At 36.9% G+C, this 18,885-nt stretch overlaps 3 protein-coding genes and 1 pseudogene across 4 annotated transcripts; 3 read left to right on the forward strand and 1 right to left on the reverse strand.

The window, feature by feature from the left end:
• The first annotated feature begins 1,918 nt into the window (after positions 1-1,918).
• On the forward strand, positions 1,919-3,381 carry TEM1 (AP2/B3 transcription factor family protein). Its single transcript, XM_086233024.1, has one exon. The coding sequence runs from the start codon at positions 2,081-2,083 to the stop codon at positions 3,215-3,217; it is 1,137 nt and encodes a 378-aa protein (XP_086089150.1). The 5' UTR covers positions 1,919-2,080; the 3' UTR covers positions 3,218-3,381.
• Positions 3,382-5,838: 2,457 nt separating this feature from the next.
• On the forward strand, positions 5,839-10,639 carry MAP1C (methionine aminopeptidase 1B). Of its 2 annotated transcripts, none has more exons than XM_086231394.1 (11): positions 5,839-6,015; positions 6,138-6,219; positions 6,579-6,816; positions 6,977-7,138; positions 7,217-7,258; positions 7,632-7,703; positions 7,925-8,004; positions 8,619-8,716; positions 9,017-9,064; positions 9,474-9,623; positions 10,218-10,639. In XM_086231394.1, the coding sequence occupies exons 1-10, from the start codon at positions 5,874-5,876 to the stop codon at positions 9,617-9,619; spliced, it is 1,110 nt and encodes a 369-aa protein (XP_086087520.1). In that variant the 5' UTR covers positions 5,839-5,873; the 3' UTR covers positions 9,620-9,623; positions 10,218-10,639. The 2 variants fall into 2 exon arrangements, with proteins under 2 accessions (XP_086087520.1, XP_086087521.1); XM_086231395.1 differs by having other exon boundaries at positions 10,311-10,639.
• A 175-nt stretch (positions 10,640-10,814) lies between these two features.
• On the forward strand, positions 10,815-12,075 carry LOC147295402 (allene oxide cyclase, chloroplastic-like). Its single transcript, XM_086231396.1, has 2 exons — positions 10,815-11,288; positions 11,395-12,075. The coding sequence occupies exons 1-2, from the start codon at positions 11,051-11,053 to the stop codon at positions 11,916-11,918; spliced, it is 762 nt and encodes a 253-aa protein (XP_086087522.1). The 5' UTR covers positions 10,815-11,050; the 3' UTR covers positions 11,919-12,075.
• A 4,483-nt stretch (positions 12,076-16,558) lies between these two features.
• DOT5 (C2H2-like zinc finger protein) lies at positions 16,559-17,683 on the reverse strand (annotated as a pseudogene).
• Positions 17,684-18,885: the final 1,202 nt, after the last annotated feature.

The raw sequence follows: 18,885 nt of genomic DNA on the forward strand, positions 1-18,885 counted from the left end.
GATTGGAATCTCAAGGGCAGGACCCACGTAACAAAACCAAAACCAGAGGTCCACGGCCTAAGCCCAAAAAAAGCTGACCCACAGTCTTCAGCGCTCGGTTTTAATCAACTTGCATGTGGGGCCCTTAAAAGACCGTGGACTCGTCCGTACACTAAACCCATTTAATATTATGATAATGTATAATATCACTTGAAATGAAATGAGAAATCCTGAGCATTGCAAATTTGCCATAGTCTTGTAGGCTTCTATAATTGCAAATAAAGAAAAAAACAAAACCCAATTATTGGATTGGACCCAACCCGATGAATGTTGGAGAACAAGTTGCACACCGTCCGATTATGTGTTCCTGATCCCCAATCTAAATCAAAGGGTGTATATTAAAAGGAGTGATAAATGAATAATAAATAGTATTCTAGTGAGTGCATGAATAATGGTGATGAGGGATGGAGTGCATCTTGTGTAGGCCACTTGGAGGGAGAAATGTCAATGTTGGTTAGAAATAATGGAAAGGGGGGAAGGAATGCATAATTTAATTTAAATTGAATTTGTTTTTGTTTTTGTTAGAGATTTTCCAGATGGAGATACTATAAGGTTGAACCTAGCCAATAAGACAAAGCATGAAAGTTGGGGAAGGGACGAATGAAATGAAGCCAGGTCAGAGTAAGAGGGAGGGGCCGAGGGGGAAGAATTTGTTGTTGGATGAGCTTCATCTCTTGCCTCTCTGTCTTGAATGCCCAATGCCTATCCATCACCCTCGCATTTAACTTTAGCCCCACAACCCATCTCCAAGTGGCCAAGCAACCCTTCCCCCTCTCTCTGTCTCAATGTTTATCTACATACTAATTGGTGTAATAAAAGCAACACCAAATAATCAAATATAGAGTAAGAGAGAGAGGGCATGTAGGGTTGGATGGTATCTATAGTAATAGCTAGCTAGCACTCTGTAGTCTGTACTATCCCAGAATCATAATTCAGATAACACATAGCCCTTGTATATAATTTGCATTTATTAATTAAAGAGATATTGGCCATGCTGGAGGGTCAGCAGAAGAAGCAGCAAAGTTCCAGGGGGGATGAACTTGACTAAAACACGGTCCACACTCATGTGAACCCCCATCAACTTGATTGCCTTGCCTTGCCTGGGAGTGGGGCCCACCTCACATACACAGCCCACAACCCACAACCCACAACCCACAACCCACACATACTATGACCCTATTCCCCTATCTACTAGGCTAGTAGCTACAACACACCCACTCTTTTCAATTTAATTTTAGGTTTTTTTTATATTTAGTACCTGAACTTTGACCATTGTCTTAATGTGGTATCTAAATTTTTATTTATCATAATTGAGTACCTAAACTTTTATTTTGTGTCTAATAGATACCAAAATAAATTTCTGTTAAAATTATCAACAAAAGTTAGGGGCAATATAGTTACTTCAAAAAATTTATTTTTTATTTTTTTTGTTTGTTGTATGTTTTTTTTTAAGTAATTTTAAACATATAAATAAAATAATTAAAATATACTTTGACTATATTGCCCCTAATTTTTATTGACAATTTTAACAAAAATTCATTTTGGTACCTATTAGATACAAAATAAAAGTTTAGGTACTCAATTGGGACAAATAAAAGTTTAGGTACCACATTAAGACAAGGGTCAAAATTTAGGTACTAAATATGAAATAAACCCTTTAATTTTTTCTCCTTTTTATTATTCCCCCCTACATTTTTTTTTCTCTCTCTCACACACTACTACACACTAATACACTATGGACACGAACAAAGCACAAGGCATGAACCTTCCTAGCTCCTTACCATCGCCCTAATCCTTGGGTTGACCCACCACACCCACATCCCCATATCTCCACCAAAATTATTATATTATATATGCATACAACATAGTAAGGACTAATTTAAGCCCAACCCTCCTATATATATTCAACCCTAAACAAACCCAGCCCAAATTAAATTCATAGCTTTCCCTACTACTACTCTCTCTTGTTCTTTCTTGTATCACAGAGTCAAAAGCACCTTCTACCTTATCTCCCTCTGCTTCTTTCTTCTTCACAAGCAAAATGGATGGTAGCTGCACAGACGACAGCACAAGCAGCGAGTCCATATCAAGAACTAGGACTCCTCCGCCTTCCATGGCCGCCACAACAACCAAGTCACCTCCCGACAGCCTCTGCCGTGTCGGCAGCGGCACCAGCGTGATTGTCGACTCCGAGAGCGGCATCGAAGCCGAGTCCCGCAAGCTCCCCTCCTCCAAATACAAAGGCGTCGTCCCGCAGCCCAACGGCCGCTGGGGCGCGCAGATTTACGAGAAGCACCAGCGCGTCTGGCTCGGCACCTTCAACGAGGAGGACGAGGCCGCCAAGGCATACGACGTCGCCGCGCAACGCTTCCGAGGCCGCGACGCCGTCACCAACTTCAAGCCATTGACCGAGTCAACGGACGACGACAACCAAAACGACGACGTCGAGGCCGCGTTTTTGAATTCCCATTCCAAGTCCGAAATCGTCGACATGCTCAGGAAGCACACGTACAATGACGAGCTGGAGCAGAGTAAGCGCAACTACGGCTTCGACTCCAACGGGAAGCGCGCCAGAGCCGAAGGCTCTCTGGCGGGCCCCTTCGGCTCAGACCGGGCTCCTAAAGCGCGTGAGCAGCTTTTTGAGAAAGCGGTCACTCCGAGCGATGTGGGGAAGCTGAATCGGCTGGTGATTCCAAAGCAGCACGCGGAGAAGCACTTTCCGTTGCAAAGCGGGAGCACTTCAAAAGGGGTGTTGTTGAATTTTGAGGACGTGGGAGGCAAAGTGTGGAGGTTTCGGTACTCCTATTGGAATAGCAGTCAGAGTTACGTGTTAACCAAAGGCTGGAGCCGGTTCGTGAAGGAGAAGAACCTCAAAGCCGGCGACATTGTCAGCTTTCAGAGATCGACCGGACCGGATAAGCAGCTTTACATTGACTGGAAGGTCAGAATGATGAATGGGTCCAACCCGGTTGGACAGCTGCTGGTTCAGCCGGTTCAGATGGTCCGGCTATTTGGGGTCAACATTTTCAAAATACCTGGGAGCGGGGCTGCTACTGTGGATGCTACTGCTAGTATTGTTGGTGGTTGCAATAATAACAATATTGGCAAGAGAATGAGAGAGATGGACTTGTTGGAATTAGAATTTAGCAAGAAGCAAAGGATAATTGGAGCTTTGTAACATTTTATTTTTATTTGTATTTTTGTAATTTCTTTCTTTCTGGAGTTGCAAGTTGCAAAAAGGCGAATTGTATATTACATGACAAAAAAAAAAAACGCTGAAGAAAGCAAAGCTATTAATTTGAAATGAATTAGATGCTGCAACAAATTTTATTTAACTGTCAATTTGGTCTTGTTCATGTTATTTCTCTTCGTTTTTTAATTACTACGTACTACGAGTGGTGGCTTTTGTAGTTTGTGCTGTTTGGTGGTGTTGTACGTTGCTTTCCTAAAATATCTCTCTATGTTGATTGTTGAGAAAGTAATGAAATTATCTAATGCTGCATATGGGAGAGAAAGGAGAGGGGTAGGTGTGGAAGGAACCTTTGGTCTAAAAAAAGGTAGGCCCATTGGCTACATTTGTCCAATGAGAATGAGCCTTCATTACGTGTTTCATCTCACACTTTTTTGCGGCTACCTTAAACCATGTACTATATTATGTATATCTAATTATCGTTATAAAATACAACAGTGAAATTGAAAATAATCGAGATAGTTAGTAACACATGATCCCCAGAGAGGATGAAAACTATAAGCTATCAGTAATTAATAATTAATTATGGATCAGTAGATCTAAAGTTGAGATTTTTTGAATAGATACTCACTAGAGAGTATGTATTCGATATATTTTATTTCATTTTTCAGGTATATGAAATTAATATATATAATTTTTTGTTTTGTTTTTTTGTTATCAAGCAGTCGAACAACATAACAATGTAATAATAATATAAATTTGGATTATATATATTCAGTCTAAAGTTAATCTAATCTAGATTCAAAGTTTGGCATCAGGACATTAATTATATTTATGCTAGGTTAGGATACTTGGAACAAATTAAAGGAGCTATATATCTCTATTAAGATCGAATCTAAGGTGATAACAGGATTGTGATGGGTACAGAAGAGGAGATATAAATGGAGCTCATGAACAACACCAAAGAAGTCTAACATGCATGAATGTCAGACCCTATATAAGAACTGAAGGTGTCGGTGTTTGAATGTGTGATCATCAATAAAAAAACTTTTAAGGAAACTGCACGTACCATACGAATAACAGCTTCATCAATACATCATAAACTCTCTTAATTAACAACAACATGCATTATCATATAAAAATAATATAATATCAAGATGTACTTCAATAACCTCTCTCTTTACTTGAGACTGTCATTTTTTTTTGGTTGAGCAAGTGACAATTGAATATTAATTCTGACAATTATAGAACTAAGTAATTAATTAATCGGTATGATTTGAACTCATTATCCTCATACACAGTACTGCATCAAGGCAATAAGAAAAGATCAATGGTACGCTGCTGTCTTTATCAACCGTACGAAATATGATCACATGCACAGTTTCAACAATACTATATAATTATATATGTCTACATCTACAGTCAAAATATGCATTCTGAATGGAAAATATATGCTACTAACTAATTAATATTCTATCAGTCTGTAAAACCACACAATATTATTGACTTTTTATAATTAATATTTGACGAATTCAATGGAAAAGAATTTGGATTTTAATTATCATAGAAAAAAGAACATATTGAATATTAATTACTAGCTGGCTTATCTTAGTTAATGTTTTTCCATGGTACGTTCATTGTAACTTCCACATAAATAGATGTGATTATGCAAAGGTCGAATTTGTTATGCTTCTTAATTAATCAGTTTTGCTATTATTTAGATGGAAATTTAATTTGATACGAGTTTTGGAAGTAGATGAATATATATGTAATTATTCTCAATCTAGAAAATGCATTTAGTTGCATACTTGCATGTGCCTGGTACATTCGACGAAAATGAAGGATATATTAATGTGTTTGGTAGTTGATTATGTTCCTAGCTAATAGAAACAATTTGAAGCAGCTAGCTGTTACATCAGTACTGACTTAGTCTATGCTCTGATAGGGGACAGATAGCTCGATTTTTCTCAGGATTAATCCAACATGGGGTACCGTACTGATCTTGAAAACTTGCTCCATCTCCTCTAATTTGATCGACGACGTTCGTTTTGTCAAAGTCTCGATAGGCTGAAACCGCGAATATCGCCACCACATGCAAATATCTTTCAGACATGAATTTTGCGCAGTAGAATGATCGAGTCTCTTATCTCTCTACTCGTTACAGACGACGTCGTACCTTAATGTCGCATGCATATATGTTTGACGTCCAAGTAATGTAGCTGCACAAGTTCTACATTTTCTTCAACTTTTTTTTGGTTTGGTAAGAGCATTTTATTCAATTTAGATTTATCAACTGTTTTAAAATATTTCATTCCTTAATTTATCTATAAATACCATAAAGGAAAACAAAAAACAGTGTTCGAAAAAGATACAAAAAAAGCCCCAAACTATTATTGTTTTTTAAAAAGAGAAAATTTCGAATGCGTGTAACTGTTTTAGAAGGGAGGCCCAAGATAAGCCCAAACATGACATAAAAATACATGTACGTGTAAGTGTTTTAGAAAAGGTAAGCCCAAACGTTTTGGGCAGGCCCAATCCATTTTCTAAGCCCGTAGTTTTCATTGAAAGCAACCCAATCCGCCTCAAATTCCGTTATCCTCCCCCTCGCTCTCACACTCTGAGTGTGTGTGTGTGCAGAGAGAGAATGGCAGTCGCTGGTCTGCAACTCTCAGCTGCGTCTCTCTCGCATGGTCATGGCGAAGGCCAAGTGTTGCTTAGCTCAACAAAGTCGTCAACTCTTTTCATGGGGGCCCCACTCACCTTCTCACTCTCCACTCCCTCCTCCGGTCTGTCTACTTCCACCACCTGATTATACATTCAACCGAATCAGTTTATTTAATTGTATCCTTTTCACTTTAGCTACGTGTTTAATTCGTCATTATATGCTTCATATGTTATATAATTTCAGGAAAAGAATCATTTTCTCGGAAACAACTCGTTGTCTTTGCACGGAAGTTTTCGGGCTTGGAGGAGGCCTTTAGACTGAAAAGGTACACGTTCTGCTGCTTATTCCAACTATATCTTCCAATTAGTTTCAACTGATTTTATATTTTATTTTTTACTTTTGTATTTCAAAGTAGCTATTCAACACTCTATTTGGTCTCACAAATTAGAACACAGTAGCTTGTAAAATCTTTGAGTAAATAATTAATTTGAGTTCCTAAACAATGCTTTTTGAACCAGACTTCAGATTTAAAAATAAAAGTAGAAATAAGACAATAATTTGACATATATGTGAAGAAAAATGTATGAAATGCAATAATTGGTTCAAGTTCACTCATTTTGTGTTAATTGAAATCAAGAACACCAATGAATGATCTTAATTGTTTGATTATTTAATCATATGTAGATTACGTGAGAATCAGAGCACAACAAAGGTTAAAAGAAACCCGCCATTGAGGCCTGGGAGGGTATCGCCAACGCTTCCTGTTCCAGATCACATTCCAAAGCCTCCTTATGTTGGTACATCTATACTGCCGGAAATTTCCAGTGAATACCAATTTCCTGGTTCTGAAGGCATTGATCACATGAGAGCTGCATCTGAGCTTGCTGCTCGCGTCTTAGACTACGCCGGAAAGTTAGTAAAGGTAAGTTTCTGAGCTTCTAAAAGTCCATGCTGATAGACTTCTTTGAAACCATGAATGTGCTTTTATTCTTCAGTGTATTATCTTACCTTCTAAATTCTATTTGTGTTTTGTGTATGCTGTATTTTTGGTATTCTATTGACATCTTTGTACATCATTTCAGCCGTCAGTAACAACTAATGAAATTGACCAAGCAGTGCACCGGATGATTATTGATGCTGGTGCTTATCCCTCACCGCTTGGCTATGGTGGATTTCCAAAGAGTGTGTGCACATCTGTTAATGAGTGCATGTGCCATGGAATACCTGATTCTCGACAGTTACAGGTTTGGAGTGCTACATTGTGTTTTGCTCCTTGCACAATATTCATGTCATTCCTCACTAATGATAATATTTTTTTGCAGAATGGAGACATTATAAACATAGATGTGACAGTCTACCTAAATGTATGTTCCTGATTTTTTGATTTGTAATTTATGATTTTCATTTTAGCTCATTTGTATGCTTGCCATAACTAAATGATATCTTAGGAAATGTTTTTATCATTCATTTAATTTTTTTTGTAACCTAATTCCTGATTATTTGTCTATGTCAGTTCAAATTCATTAAAATTCAATACGCTTATCTGTATTTGCAAATACTAGTTGTAAACCAGCTATTGGTAGTCGAATTTGTGAAGTCATTAAAATGATTGATATTTGAATCTTCATTTCCATTATTAGATATTGAATAGTATGATTCTTTTATTGTTTCTATTCTTCGTTATTAAAGGTGGAAAATTAATTCTGTCTTTATACACCATGCTGTCTCTTGTGACAGGGATATCATGGAGACACGTCAAAGACATTTCTTTGCGGAAATGTTAGTGATAAAATCAAACGCCTAGTGAAGGTAAACCTTTTTAGCTTGGTAGCATTGCAACTTGTGTTATTTTCAGAATTGTTTGAACATGTAAGAAGCATAATTTTATCATTCACGTCGATCAAATTTTTTGTATCTATTTTTGAATTATATTGTGTCTATTCCTTACTAAGCTTTAGTTTTGTTACAGATGTTCATTATGCATTACCTTATTTTATATATCATTACAAGTATTTTTACTTTGGTGGCAGGTAACTGAAGAGTGCTTGGAAAGAGGCATAGCAGTTTGCAAGGATGGCGCTAGCTTTAAGAAAATTGGAAAAAGAATTAGGTAAGTTTCACCTCTTTGTGATATGTTGGATGAGAGAGATTCTAGATATGTTTTAGATGAATCGAGTGTAAATTTTCAACAGGAAAGAACATGTCAACCTACAAAAGCATTCAAATTGTCAGGAGCTATTGGAAATAGATCCATGTTATAAGTATGATGGCATACTCAATTTATAGAGTAAATATTTTAGAGTTCTTATGTGCTCTATATATAATATTGATACTAGCATCCATATGTGAAGTCATTGACACTCCTGAAAGAAGACTGGTGGTTTTGTATTAAGCACTACTTGAATGTATTGAATTCAAACTAAAACTTCCTTTTGTACCCTAATATAAGGTTAGGCATGTCAATTGGTGATGTGTGTCATCCAGTGGTTATCTACATCTGTTGTGTTTGGCATCATTCTTAAATTATTATATTTGTAAGAAAAACTAGCTTCCTTGTACACTTTGTTCCCATAGGTACTGGATAATATGCATTGACAGATGACACAGTAAACATGTGTATTGCATTATGAATAGCTTATTTCACACCATGCAACACAAATGCACAACAACTGATTTCATAAATTCCTTCTCTTGTTCTTAACATTTTATTTTGATCATTTTCAGTGAGCATGCTGAAAAATATGGCTTTGGCGTGGTGGAGCGTTTTGTTGGGCATGGTGTGGGGACTGTATTTCATTCTGAACCATTAATTTTACATCACCGTAAGTGACTAGGTGATACTAAACTTTTGCATACTTTGTACTATTTTTACCTCTGGAAGAAATGAGCTGCTTATAAATGGTGAAGTGACGTGAACTACACTTAGTTTTGACTCACAATGTGTCTTAAAACATTTTAGTCCCATTGGGTAAATACTCATAGGAAGGACTTATACTCTTAGAATAACAGTTTCCCAGGGTGTTCAGATACTAGTATATCAACAGAAATTGTTATTTCTAATCCTTTTGACTGCTGGTCACGCTTATGTAATCCTTTGCATATAATTGTTCATTGTTTGACAGGCAATGATCAGTCTGGTTGCATGGTTGAAGGCCAAACATTTACTATTGGTGAGTGCGGTACTTTCTCTGCCCATAAATAAATGTACTATTTTGATGTTTGTCTTACTCAGACTTGAAAATTTTGATGGTTAAAACATGCATAGAATTTACTGAAAGCAACACAGTATAGACTAGGATGATGGGGGTGCCTCAAAAGGAGATGAAGGGTCGCCATGTGGTTAGATAGGTAGCTAATAGGCACAAGAAGCTTATTTTGGGGGTCGCCATGTGCTTTTTCCCTCCATTATTTGATGGAAGGGTTTATTATAATTCACAAGAGACATTGATCAAATTGAAAGTTTTGGAGACTACTTAGACATAAGGATCGAAGTTCAGGAATGGCTTTTTTTTTTACCCCTTTTTCTTTCTCCTTTGATCTACGAATCCTTTTTCCATGAAATTCTCTCTTTTACTGCAGAACCCATCCTTACTATGGGAAGCATTGAGTGTATAACATGGCCAGACAACTGGACAACTCTGACTGCTGATGGTAGCCCTGCTGCACAATTTGAGCATACCATTCTGATTACTAGAACTGGTGCTGAAATTTTAACAAGATGTTGACATGGTATGATTCCTCTTCACTCGGGGGCATTATATAGTTGTTTAGATTGAAGTGTAATTGTTGAGCTCATTTTATATATAATTTTTATCCCTAAAATCTTACATCTTTGTCTATGCAATTTTTAGTAGAATAAGAAATTAGCCTTCATTCGTTTTGTTTTTTTACTGTTAGAAGTGTATATGATAAGATATCACAGCTTGGGAAGTCTCATCAAAATTAAAATGATGTCCATAATGAATACCAAACTCGCATTAAGGCCAGTTACACACAGTAGAGATAGTTCAAAATGAAAGAGTGTCATGTGGTGTGTCATAACCATCCTAATTTTGTCAAGGGAAAATTTTCTATTTATAGAATTATCTTTGTATATATATAATTACTTCCATGATATGATAGTTTACATGATGTATTAGATATTTCATCTATATTTATTCTGTATGATAATAAGACTCGTGCTAGTCACGAGACAACAATTTTCTAAAGAACTTGTCTCGACTTAGCATCATTCTTTATAGCATGAGAAGGTTCGACCCACCTTCTCAAGAATTCTAATTGGTAAATGCCCTTTTTTTCTTGACCATATTATATAAATTGCAGGTTTGTTGTCCTGGCTAGTGAAAATAGCAGCAAAATTGTTCTAGAATTTTGAAATCCCAGCACCAAATTACCCACTATTTTGTCGTGCACTAGGTGGCCGGTGTAGCTTGAACCTTCAACACGTGTTCGAGAGCAGATTCTTTGGGGGGATTGTAGTAGTAAATGTATATTCAGCACGAGTGAATTTTCTGACCCAAATCAGAATCAGGCAACCAGTCAAACCTTGGAAAGTTCAAAGCTCGACTGCCTCTTCTGTTTGTGTTTGACAAGTTGAAGATTGCAAGTGATGCTTTACTGCTAATTGAATCACAATATCACACTACTACTGAAATTCAAGAATGTACAGGTCATCTTGGCACTTTCTGTTGTAGCTGAAAAATGCTTAACATTGAGGTTTTCATTGTATTTATATATCTTTTTTTGCCCTATAAAAACACCTAATTTTTTAGACTAGTTACAGTGATAATGAAGACTGATTTGCTAAACTAAACTTTTTAAAAGCCAGAGAAATTGCAACAAAATTTATTTTCCTCGAAACAGAGCCAAGAATCCATGTGATAAACAATACAAGAGCCTTCACATGCCGACCACTTTTGAACCGTCCACCATTCCATGTTTCACACCAGTAGAAAATCCACACCCACGTGTTCAAAACCATTATAGTACTAATCCTTAATATTATATAACTCCCACTATATCGCCATTATGTTTTCCATCTTCTCTCAAAGCCAATATTGTAATCATCATAAGCCTTCTTCATCTTATTATAACTCCCACCAAATCCCCATTTACTTTTCATCTTCCCTTCTTCAACAACCTCTGAGCTTTCCTCCATGGCGTCTGCAAGTGCAAGCTCTCTCAAAGCAATCACTTCCCTGAAACTCCCCAACCCAGTCAGGTTTGCTTCACCTTCTCAAACCCAAAGAGTCTTAGGTTCCAACCTCTCACACTCCTTTCCAGCCCTTCGATCCACATCATCGACCCACCAAGACTTGTCAAGCTCCAAGAACTTCACAACCGCAGCTTTCTTCGGTCAGAAACACAAGGCCCCAGAGCATTCTTCAGAACCCAGTAAGTAGTTTTCGCAACAACCCATTTTCTGATGATCATCTACTTTAAAGTTTCAACAAAGAAGATTGATTTGAATTTGGTTTTGTTTTTGTTTTTGTTTTTTCAGCAAAAGTGCAAGAACTACATGTGTACGAGATGAACGAGCGAGACAGAGGCAGTCCAGCATATCTAAGACTGAGCCAAAAAGCCGTGAACTCACTCGGCGACCTTGTCCCATTTAGCAACAAGATCTATTCTGGGGACTTGGAAAAAAGACTGGGGATAACAGCAGGCTTATGTGTCTTGATCCAAAACCTTCCTGAGAAAAAAGGAGATCGGTATGAAGCAATCTACAGCTTCTATTTCGGAGATTATGGGCATATTTCAGTTCAGGGAGCTTATTTGACCTACGAGGACACGTACTTGGCCGTGACTGGTGGATCTGGGATCTTTGAGGGGGTGTACGGACAGGTGAAGCTGAACCAAATTGTGTTCCCCTTCAAGTTGTTCTACACGTTTTATCTCAAGGGCATTCCTGATTTGCCTTCTCAGCTTACCGGGACGCCGGTAGCGCCGTCGGTCACTGTTGAGCCGTCGCCGGCTGCCAAGGCCACCGAGCCCGAGGCCACCATCCCAAACTTCACCAACTGAGGGTTCAAAGTCTACTTTTGTGGTGTAATTTTACACATTGTCTCTTGAGTATGTTGTGATATGTATTAAACTTTGATACTTTCTCTATGTTAGTGAGAATCATGGACGGGTTTACCAAGTAAGTGGTATCAGAACCAACTAGCTAATTTTTCATAGTTTTCTTAAGGGGTCAAAGAGATTTCAAGTCTCCAAAAAGAGGGTCCTATCTTTGAAATAGAAAGTAAAGTTAATTAAACTTACATTTTATATCTTTTTATATATATATTTTAGATTTTAACAATTACACATATACTATAAGATTTTAAAATTATTTTATATAACGTGAAAAGAAACTGATGAAAAATAAAAAAAAAAAACATGTTAAGGGGTGAAATAGTTTAATAAAATTACTCAAGATGTAAGGTTCAATCTCAATACAAATTTTATTTTTATTTATTTATTTTTTTCTCTTATAGAGGTTATATATAATAATTTTAAAACTTCAAAATGTGTATATTTAATTTTTAAAATTATAAAGTGTATGTAAAAAGACAATAAACCGCGTAAATGTAATTAACTAAGTCAGGATTAACTAAGATCTGTTCTCTCTGTCTGTTGTTTTGCTGTTGAACCAATTGATCAGCCATCCTCCCTCTTTTTATGCGCTGCTTAATTAATGAGCCATTTAGCCACTTGGGCCACTTGCGATCTTCCTATGATAATTGAGTGTACTAATCTAATTAATGCCAAATAAAAAAACAGAACAAAACTTAATGCTATTATTTATTCCTTTCATTTTATTTATGGAGATGAATTCATAGTATTATATTTTTTATTCAAATTTTTTATAAAATTTATTTTATATAGAATTTTAACAATTCGAACTATTTATTTTTTTAAGTCTCATTTAAAAGATTATTTTTGTAAAAAGTTAAATAAATTAAAAATTAATTATCTATAAAATTAAATAATTAATATTTTAAATGTTTATTTTGTCTCCTTCATAATTACTTGACAAAAAAAAACAGTAAGTCTACATAATTTCCATGCTGATCTAACGTCAGTCGTCAGCCATAACCTGCAATACTTGGGCCAGATTAGGACCAGGTGTATTGGGTTGGTGGGCCAGTCCAGACCCTACTAGACTAAGTACCAAGCAAATGGGCCAATCCAGTCCATCCAATCCAATTAAAACATGAAAACGGATTGATTCGACCTGAAATATTCGAGCTGGCATAATGGGCCTGGATATAAATTTACAGGATATATAATTTGTTCCAAAGTACAAAATTAATGCAAGCAGTCTGATTGCGATTGCAGGGAAATGTTGAGTCCCATACCTGTGCTACTACTGTTATAATCCACACACATTTTGACATATATTATATATATAATAACTGCAGTAAACAGCTGAGAAAGTTAAAAGGACAATTAACCTAGGTACGGAGACAGAGAAAGTTTTTCAAAGACCAAAATATATTAATTAATTAATTATGCAGGCCAGATTCCAGAGACGAAAAATCAAGAAGCACACAATCAAATCAGATACTCTGAGGGGTGCCGATCTACAGTGCAACCAATCACTGCCACCGTGTATAAATACAAGAGATTAATATTAATTTGATCTGCAGACTATTATATTTATATCAGTTTGATTCTTATACTTATAATTTAAAAAATTTAGTTCCCAAATTTTTTTAATTTTACCAATTGAGATTGTTCAGTCAATTTAGATTGAAATCAAATGAACATATCTGGGGCTGAAACGCGTGTAGAGTTATAGTATAATTTAGAGTAACCATTCTGCCCTAAAAAATGAGGGCACGTGATTGGCACACGCTTCTACGCAAACGGAGCTTTGGACAAAAAATGTGTAAATTGACTGAATAACCTTAGTTGACAAAATTGAAAACGTTTGAGGACTAAATTTTTCAAATTAGAAGTCTGAGGACCAAATTGATACAAGTATAATAGTTTGAGAACCAAATTGGCATTAATCTCTAAATACAATCTCTGCTAACCTGGTGAAGTAAATATCCAGGCCACAACATCACTTTTACTTTTGTAATCTTTTTAAAATAACATCAATTTGAAATTTATGAGAGCCTTTTTTTTTAACAGAAATCAATCTTAAAGAGCTAGAAACCTTAATAAATTAAAAAAATCAATGTTCAAATCAATGAAATAAGTCCCACAACATTTCTCTTATTTTAGCTAAACTAAATAAGGAATCCTTAATTAGTAGAAACTACTTCTGTGTGTATATGTATATATATAAGGGTGGGCACAGTTCGGTTCGGTCCGGTTTACCCCTGAATCCATGAGCCAAGCCAAATATATATACTAGTTTAGTTTGGTTTTAAAAATCGTGTAATACACTAGAAAACTGAACCAAATCGGACATTTTCATTTCTAGTTCGGTTGTACATTTCGATTTTGGGCCTCAAGCTATTTGTTTTTTTGGGCCTAACCCCAATTATTTTTTTGAGTTATTTACACTTACACCCTTTGAGATTTATCGTATTTTCACATACACATCATAGGGTTTCAAAAATGACACATACACCTCATGAGGTTTCAAAACTATTACACATAACCCCCTTCCCCTTAATGGATTGACTCATCCACTCACTCTTCCTCTTCACCTTAAAATGTTCACATCACCTCTTTGCACCCCTCCAACATTTTTATTTGAGCACCTCCTCTTATTGTGACCTAATATTTTCTCTTACAAGGGGTTATGTGTAACAGTTTTGAAACCTTGTAGGGTGTATATAAAAAGACAATAAACCTAATGTTCTCTTATTTTTTTGGGCCTCACATTTGGTTTTTGAACCATTTATGTTGCAAACCCAACCTAATTAACAAGTTCTAGTAATGAACTTAACAAAAAACTGAACTTACATACAACTTTTGTGGAATTTTAATTTATATATATTTATATTAGCTCGGTTCGGTTCAGTTTGAATTGGTTAAAATACGTGTGTGACCCAAACCGAAACCGAGACATTTCAGTTCAATTTTTCTCGGTGTTGACCAATTTTTGTCAACTCGGTTCATTTTCCTTTTTTTTTTGTTCGGTTTTTTGGTTTCATGGTTATTATGCTCACCCCTAAATATAACAGATTTCTTCCCGCATTACCACCTCAAACAGGGATTAACATATAATAAAACATACATGAGCTGCCACTTAATTAATAATTACTACTTCCGAGGACATTGCTTAAACTACTACTACATTACATGAGTTCGTGTCGGTACGTATGAGAATCGTAAGTATGTGTATGATGAAGGAGAGAGAGGCAGGTGGCATAGTTTTCGAAGACCCATGTTTGCTTGTAGTCACAGACAGACATAAGAAGAGGTTTAAAAAGAATTTAATATGCATGCAAACAATATTAAAAGCAACCAGCAGCCGGTTGGCTCACGCTCACAACTAACTGAATTGAATTAAGCTGTTAATTAAGGACACTAGCCTGTTTCAACTGCCTCGGATCGATCTTAAACTCAAACTATGTTAACTAATGACAAATGTAATAAAATAACCTAGCTAGCTAGCTCCATCCTAGTACTATAGATATATGTTAAATTAATAATTGGGATGATCCGATCCATGCATATATATGCATGGCATTAATTAGTAGCACAATATTACTATATATAAAAAGTACGTAGTTAAAAAAATAGAGGAGGATCAAAGTTGAAACATAAGATATAGAAAATGATAACAAATCCAAAGAAAAAAGGGCAAGGATGGGATGGGGGAGTACAAAAGGCATGGACATACAAAATTGATAGATAGATATATATATATAGTCTCCTAGCTAGATAATGATAGAGTTAAAAAGAAAAGAAAAAAAAAAAAAAAAAAAGGAAAGCAGAGAGGAGGAGTCTGAAAATGTTTCGTAGTATCTGTTTGTAGTTGTTCTGAAAAAGGAAAAAGGCAGCCCTTCCCTTTGGGTGAAACCCCAAATACAGAAACCTAGCTAATCAGAATCAATGGTCCCTCCCTTACCCGGCCCCACTGACACAATTAACATACATTGCCATTGGAGCACTCCTTATATATTATTTTGATCCAATAAATTTTAATGGTAGTCGAAGCTCATACTCACAGTCTCACACTCTCAAATACGTACGTTATCTGGTAGCTAGCTAATTGCTAGGGCAAATGTGTAAAGCTATATATGAACAGTAGAGTCTGTGACTCTACTGCACACTCTTGTCTCTGCATATCTGCCCTCCTCTGTACTCGCTGATCCATTTACTAGCTTGACCACCTTCCCTCCCTCTCTCTCTCTCTCTCCCTCTCTCATTTTATTTTGAAAAAAAAAAAAGAAAAAGAAAAAAGTAGCATCAGAAAAGGGTACGTACTTTAATTAAAGGAGTGAACTGCCACTTCCAACATTAAATGCATAGAACCTTGGCTTTCATTGTACTGTTTGTCTTCATCTACTCGATCGATCACTTCCTCTTCTCTATCTCTGTGTGTGTTCTCTCTCACACAGATTCACACACAAGTTAACATAAGAGAGTAAGACAGAGACATATATAAGTGACTCCTAACTAAATCTTAAATGAATTACACCCAAAAACATCCAAGTCCAAGTACACATAGCTACTAGGCTACTACTGTACCCAGTACCCAATTAATTAATTAATCAAAAGTTAAAGAAAAGAGAAGACGACCCATGAGGATTAATCTCCCGTTCGTCATGATTAACATCATAATTATCATCGTCGTCCTCATCCTCATCCTCTTCAGGCTGACACAACTCGACAGCATAGGGTCCATGTCCATCCCCAAAAGCCCGAACATGGTCTTTGAGAGACCGCTTGTGCTTGAAATCGGAGCCACAGACGCAGAACCAGAGCTTGCCGCAATTCTTCTCGTGAGTCCTCCAGTCCCCTCGAACGGCAAAAGGCTTCCCGCACTTGCGGCAGCCGAAGGGCTTGGTCCCGTGCTTCCGCTTGTAGTGCGTCTGCAGTGTCCGGAAGTCCTTGAGCGGCCGAGACCGGGGGTGCTCTATGTTGTTCTTGCATCCCTCCGCACAGCAATAGCATGGAAGCCGAACAACCGACGATGCTGCTTTTGTCCCTCTCAACGATTCTGCTCCCTTCCGGTACTGTGACCCATGCCCCCACATATGCATCTGTATGTACATAATAATATTATGGAACATGAGGGGTGCATGTAATTAGGGTACACCCATTTTGGCTGATTAAGGATTTTGTTTGATTTTTTTCTAGCATCTAATCAATGCTTGAGATATGGACCAAAATACCAAAACTAGGTAAATTAACTAATTGTCTAGCTATTATTAATTCATGATCGGGAGGATCACCTGCATGTTGTTGTATCTGTTGAATGTTTTGTTGCAGACGGGGCAGGAGAACTGTGTGGGGCCTACAAGGATTTGCGCAGGCGATGGAATCCAGTACTGGCCTTCCAGGAGAGCGCCAATGTTGTTCACATTGTGGTTGGTGTTGTTCGAGTCGTTTGGTGGCCCAATATGAAGAGCCACTGTGACACCATTATTGTCGGTAGTATTAGGGTTTTGAAAATGATGATGATGATACGGAGTTTGATGATGATGATACGGAGTTTGATGATGATACGGAGTTTGGGTTGAGGTGGAGGAGGAGGAGGAATGGTGATAGATGTGGTGGAAGTACTGTTTGGGAGGAACGCGCTGTCCCGGAGGGCCAAGAGAAAGAAAAATGGAGTCCTCATCTTCTTCCTGATCAGCTGCTTCAAAACAAGCAGTAGCACTAGTCGTTTGCATGCTGATGATCACGGTGTTCAATTGTTTATACGAGAGATAGGGAAAGAGAGACAGACTAGAGATCGATTTAGGGGCTTTGGTGGTGGAGAAGATAAGTGGGGACGAGAGAGAGAGAAAGAAAGGCAATAAATAAGCAAATTAATGTCTGTTTGTGGCCTTGTGGGTTCGATTTCAGTGTTTCAGGCGACCTAGCCAGCCATCAGTAAGAGAGTTGAGTGTAATTGCAACTTGCACGTGGATATATAGCAACAAATTATTTGATTGATATTTATGTGATGGGAGAGACAAAAACCGGCAATAGAGGAGAGTGGTGGGCCTGGGCCCGGGCCCAATGCATAGAATAGCGTACCAAACACCAACACAATACCCCCTCCCTAGTCCCTAGTACCCTACTACACCTCTTTTCTCTCTCTCACTCACTTTGCTCCAAATGCTCGATTCCCGAGCTCTCCCTGCACTCTCTTTCTCTTTTCATCATTTACTTATTTATTTACTTATTTATATCTATAAATCGACCTTCTGCCCTTATTTACTCTCTCTTTCCAAAATCCAAAAGTAGAGACTTCTTATAGATATCTAGAGGATAGAGATGTTGATGCATGCCTGAACACATACACTATACTATGTAGGCATGAACATGCAACTGTACACCGGAAGGCGTGAGCTTTTCTCCCCAACTTTTGTAATTAAAACACAGATAGTGACTATACAAATTGACAGTAATTACCATTTACCACACGCCCATCACTCAATAATTATTGATTTTTCATTTTAATCCGATAATTCCATTAATGATCCGAATTTGATAATTTGTTCGATCACTCAACAAATCAAATATGGATTAGTGCTAATCGATCCCATCCAACTATACTATGTTTAAAATTCTCCATCAATCTAATTAAAATCTTAATCTGAATAGAATCCGAATGCGATTATATATAAATTAAGGTAAATTCAATCGGATTGGCTTTCATGTCTAAATGAGATTAATCCCTTAAAATTGTCATGGTACTATAATTAAGGGCAACCTTCGGTAAGAAAGTTCGTAAAGAGAGCAGCTGAAATGTATTGTTGGCTGACTGTTAGTTTGGATCATTAATTTAAACAAAACTCTACTTGATGTACATTTAAACATGAGATAGAATATTCTTTTATATATATATAAGCTAGTGTTTTGAAATATTAATCTGATTAAGATTCAC

Source organism: Dryas octopetala, chromosome 2, assembly GCF_963921425.1.
Source record: "Dryas octopetala chromosome 2, drDryOcto1.1, whole genome shotgun sequence".
In the NCBI taxonomy this organism is placed as follows: domain Eukaryota; kingdom Viridiplantae; phylum Streptophyta; class Magnoliopsida; order Rosales; family Rosaceae; genus Dryas; species Dryas octopetala.